This window comes from Melopsittacus undulatus, chromosome 9, assembly GCF_012275295.1.
Source record: "Melopsittacus undulatus isolate bMelUnd1 chromosome 9, bMelUnd1.mat.Z, whole genome shotgun sequence".
NCBI classification, from domain to species: Eukaryota; Metazoa; Chordata; class Aves; order Psittaciformes; family Psittaculidae; genus Melopsittacus; species Melopsittacus undulatus.
This window is the reverse complement of record NC_047535.1, coordinates 8,999,613-9,004,784: the sequence shown is the minus strand read 5'-3', so window position 1 is coordinate 9,004,784 and position 5,172 is coordinate 8,999,613. Positions and strand designations below refer to the sequence as shown.

The 5,172-nt window shown below is 43.3% G+C and overlaps 1 protein-coding gene across 1 annotated transcript; it reads left to right on the top strand.

Annotated features, from left to right (window-relative positions):
* The first annotated feature begins 819 nt into the window (after nt 1-819).
* On the top strand, nt 820-5,172 carry STARD5 (StAR related lipid transfer domain containing 5). Its single transcript, XM_034065920.1, has 6 exons — nt 820-973; nt 1,049-1,098; nt 1,234-1,366; nt 1,962-2,079; nt 3,082-3,175; nt 3,733-5,172. The coding sequence occupies exons 1-6, from the start codon at nt 884-886 to the stop codon at nt 3,878-3,880; spliced, it is 633 nt and encodes a 210-aa protein (XP_033921811.1). The 5' UTR covers nt 820-883; the 3' UTR covers nt 3,881-5,172.

The following is a 5,172-nucleotide window of genomic DNA, read 5'->3' as shown; positions in this document are numbered from 1 at the left end:
AATATGGTGTATCTCAAATCAGCAGTAGGTTAACTACAGAGAATGGTGAGTTTAAAGTCTGTTCAGTGTACTGCACGGTTATCAGTTATTTGGTCATAGCAATGCATGCCAGACTTCTAGATGAAATCCTACATCTATTAATTTCCTGGGAAGATTCCCCAGTCCAGCCTCATAAGCTTCTCTGTGGAAAACTTTCAATCCATGGCTTCTAAAAAACTGGCTTCCTGACTCCTAATTTACGTCTATCCTGTTTTTAACACATCATTCAAATTTTTAACCTTCTTTAAATTCTGAAGATTGTTTTGGTATTTGGGGTTGTTTGTTTTCTTTTTCCTCCACATCGATGTGGGTTACACAAGGATAAAAGAACAGCTGGCCTTCAGCCAGAGCTGCAGTCTCCTTCCAGTTGGTTCCACCATGCCACCCACGGCTCCATGGAAGATGGCCATCCTGCGGTGTCTCGCTGGCCTCACACGGAAGTGTGACCAGCATGGCCGCACCACAGCCCGTCCTAAGTGGGTGAGTCCCATCTTTAGGTAAGAGAACATCACAGCCTTTCCCTGGCTCCCTGCCGGTTGTGAAGGCCGGAGGCAGCTGCCTGCGGCCTGGTGGCTGCGGCTGCTTCCCGAGACGAGGCCCGCTGTTACCAGCTGCCCGGGAGAGCCACGCTTCAGTCACCCCAGGCCCTGGCCTAGCCTGCATGGCCGATCCGAGCCCCGCGGCCCTCCCTCCTCCGCTAAGCGAACCGAGCTTAGCCGGCCGGCCCAGCGTGAGGCCGCGGCCCCTCAGGTAAGGAGGCGGTGCCGCCAACATCGGCCCACGGGGGCGGTGCGCACGGAGCCCTCATAGGAGGCAGCCGAGCGGTGGCTCCGCCTTCCCGACCATGGACTACGCGGAGCTCGCCGAGACGGCGGCCGAGAAGATGGGGTTGTACCGGCAGGACCCCAGTGGCTGGCGGGGCTGCCGGCGCACGGTGAGCGGGCGGGGCGGTTGCGGAGGGGCGGGGGGCTGGCTCGGCCCGGCGGCTGAAGGCTTCCTGTTTCCGCAGAGCGAGGTTTCGGTGTCATGGAGACCCTCCGCGGAGTTTGCTGGCAATGTGTGAGTACACCCGGCACCCCTCGGTTGGTTCCTGAGGTGCCGGGGTGAAGGATCCCCCCCTGCGCTGCTGCCGCGGGTGTTTGAGGCCGGGAAGGGTGGAGCAGCGAGGTTTGGATTCGTTTCATCCCACCGCAGGTACAGGGGAGAGGGGATCCTGCCTGCCAGCCCCATGGATGTCTGGGAATGTATAAAGCCGGTGGCCGGAGGGCTCAGGACCAAGTGGGACCAAAACGTGAAGGACTTTGAGGTCATCGAAGCCATCAGTGATGTAAGTTCCTTAAAAACCGTGTTCGTGTGATAGTGGAGCGTGGTCAGGAGCGCTGGGCCCTGCACAGACCTTCCTGGCGTGCAGCCTGTGTTAAATTCAGGGCAGTCGAAATGCTTCCAGAAGTTGTGCAGCCTCTGTCTGGATCAGTCTGGTGATACTGGGATTAGAGATCTTTTTTCTTTCACTTCTCTGTAAATTGTATGTATTCGCTTAACAATGTTTTATTTTTCTGAAAAGAGCTGCTAATATATTCTTGGCTAAATACTGTGGGCATAAAATATGTGTTTAACATTAAATATTCCTGCACTACACTGTTGTTAGTTATCTTAGCTTTTCAACATCCCTCGTGGTAGCTGGCCTTAATCAGACTGGAAACAATGTGTTATCACTCTAGTTTTCTCCATTAACCTGTCCTTCATCAGCACACCATGGTGCCTTTTAGCTGTGTCAATTTGAGTTTGTTCAACAAAGAATGTAGCAGAACCCTTTGATACAGTTTAGAAAGTGTATGTGAGAGAGTACCAGAAAATAATGGGATTTTTCTGCTGTGCTTTTGAAAGCATCAACTGACATACCTCTGTTTTGTGATTTTCAGGCTGTCTCTGTATGCAGAACCACAACCCCTTCAGCTTTCATGAGGGTTATTTCACCAAGAGAATTTGTGGATGTGGTACTGATGAAGCAATTTGAAGATGGGACAATGCTATCTGCTGGTAAGATGCTTGTGTTCACAACGTGTTCACAATATGTTAGCAGATAACCAGCAGTTACCAGAGATCAATATAAAATAAAAAACAAGTAACGCATTGTATTGTTTCATAGATGTTGATTTGATCAACATAATTTATCAGAAGATAAAGTATTAGTGGTCTATCTACATTGTTGTTCTTGGAGTCTGTAAGTCATCTTAATGTTCAGATAATTATATCGTTGGCCTGTGTTTTCTTCTTTTGCTGTGATTTTGAGATTGAATAAGTTTTTGATTTACTATAGAACTGCTGTGTGTGTTTGTGTGTGTATGGTTTTGTTGTTGTTGTTTTAAGAATTGCAAGCTTTCTAAAAGGAGTCCCATTTTAGCCTAAATCCTGTTTTTAACTTTTTCTGCATTACCTCTAGTTGGTGAAGCCATTAAATAAATGCACCACTCCTGTATGTTGAAATAATTGTTCTTATGAAACTAAATAGTTCTGATATTTAAAGGTCTGCCACTTCATGGAAGGGTGTTTGTTTCATTTTTATCCTGTTTAACTGTTACAAGTGAGAGCTTTTATTGCCCCATTGTTCAGCTGTCTCATTTTCCCATCCTGTTCAGGAATGCTTTGCCAGGAATTCATATACTTGGTAGAGTACAGTTTCTCAGTAGTCAAGTGGCATGACATACCTCTGTGTCATGGATTTGTTGGAAGTACTTGAATGACCTTTCAAGAAAAGCAGTGCCCTGAAACCACATGGGTTCAATGAAACTTCCTCAAAGTGTCGTAATGCTTACTTCAGAGCTCAGTAATAATTGCTTCTAAATTAAACACTTTAATTTCCCCATTCCATGGCCTCTTCTGACTGCTTTTATGACATAGCCCCACACTGAAAAGGTTCTACTTCCATTCTGAAAAATATTCTCATATGAGTTTGCTTCTCAGCTGGTGCTTTGAGTACCAAGGACTCTTTTTATCATCTTCTGGGGAAATGACACTTCTCTTGAATGCTTTTTCTTACAGCAACTAATGTGGAACACCCGCTGTGTCCTCCTAGACCAAATTTTGTGAGAGGTTTGAATTATCCCTGTGGCTGTTTCTGTATACCTCTTCCAGGGTAAGAAGCAATCTATTTGAATGTTACATATTCTAAAGCCCTTCTTTTCATCGTGTGGTGTGTATATATGGCCACATGTGATCTGTAGTCTCTTGGCAATGGCATGTTTTTGGCTTCCTTTGGCTGGTAATCATTATGACTGAGTGCCCTTTTTGTTCTCTTTTTTTGTCCAATGAATATTAGTCTGTTCTCGTTTCCTAGAGGGAAGTCTTTAATGTTACAGGATCTGTCATCACAATAGGATTCTCACTGAACTCTTAAGCAGAGATTCAGCAGAACATACAAATACGGCCTTAATTTTTGGCAAATGAGTATCTCGTTGTTTATTACATTGCCATAATTCATAAACAGTCATGAACCTTATTTAGGGCCTAGTTTAACTGTAATTTGACTGGTGGGGATAGTCATATTCATTGAAATTTGGAATAAATGTCTGATGTTTGCTTAAAAAAAAAGTATTTAGAAGTATGTATATTCAGACAGTAGATAAAAAGTAATTGTAAATTTCTTAATGATTTTAAACCCCTGGCTATAAAAAACACTTTTTGTCTTTGCAGGGAACCAGACAGGACTCAACTCCTCAGTTTCTTTCAGACTGATCTTGGTGGCTATCTTCCCCAAACGGTGGTGGATTCCTTCTTTCCAGCTAGCATAGCTGGATTTTACAGTAACCTGACCAAAGCTATTAAGCAGTTAAAAGCATGATAAGACCAATTGCTGACCTTACCAGCTGAGGGTAGGGGAAAAACCTGGCAGCTTGAGGGTAGAAATAGGAAGTTGGCCTACAGGACTTTCTACCAGCAACGATATTAGGAAAAATGAAAGGGGAACAATTAACTTTAAAACCAGTGTTTTCTATCTGTCTATGCAAAGCAATGTATTCTTTTCTAATACTATATCCTTCATTTTCATAGAGAAATACCACACCAGAGGCTGGAAGAGTCCTGGAGGCAGCACTGGTGTCTGTCTGCAGGGAGATAATGCACATATTGGATCTGTTCTTGACCACACTTTGTCAGTGTCTGTAAGGAGGAGCATTGCTAAAATTCATTTGGCACTACAGCATTAGCCTGGTGTAGGTCAGCCTGTAGCTCCTGTGGAACAGTGGTCCTTCCCCAAAAGAAGAGGTAGCTCTTTTGCTGCTGACACATTTAGACCTGCTAAGATGCTTCAATGGGTCTAAGCCAGCAAATGGTAAAAGTCAGAACAAATTGGACTGTTGGAGGATCCTACTTGTTTGTTCCAGTAGACTTCAGTACTAATAGTAAATATGCCTTAAGTGTTTGTTTGGTTTTGTTTTTTTTTAATAAATCAAAGTCTAGCCATGCAAATGAATTTGGAGGTCAGTGGGTTGGTAAGTAGACCCTATTCCCCTCTGTACCAAAACCAGTGATTTCCATAATGTTATGAAACAAACTGCACTGACATAGTGGCAGTAAATAGAGGATTAAGCACTTTACTTGCCATTTTTTAAACTGCACTTGACTATTTTTAACTGCACTTGAACATTTTTTGTTCACTTGTGGTGAGAGGTTGTAACGGGTAAATAATCTTGTCTATAGCTTTGTCTTGACAGGCCATGAGGATGTTGCTTTTTTTCTAAGACTGGTTTGCCTGACAACAGTCTTGGGAAATCAGCTCCTGATCTTGTGTCCAGTGATGGGCCTAGCTTTTGAAAATACGGTGCTGGTTATGGCAGGAATGTCAGACATTACTGTGTATTGCATATAATCACAAAAGGAAAAATAATTGCCAAATTAGGAATTTAAATATAGATTGTGATTTTAATGTGTAACTCAATAGTTAACAAGATTAATGTGCTCTGCTTTCTGTCCTAGTATTTACTTTATATTTAGTATAGGACATGGACTTGCACAGTCTCCCACTGAATCTCACTCTGTGGAATCGATTTTAAAATGAAACAGTTTTCAGTCTCCTTTGTATACAAAGATGTAAAAACTTGTATGCATGTGATGAAATAAATATTTTTTGCTAAA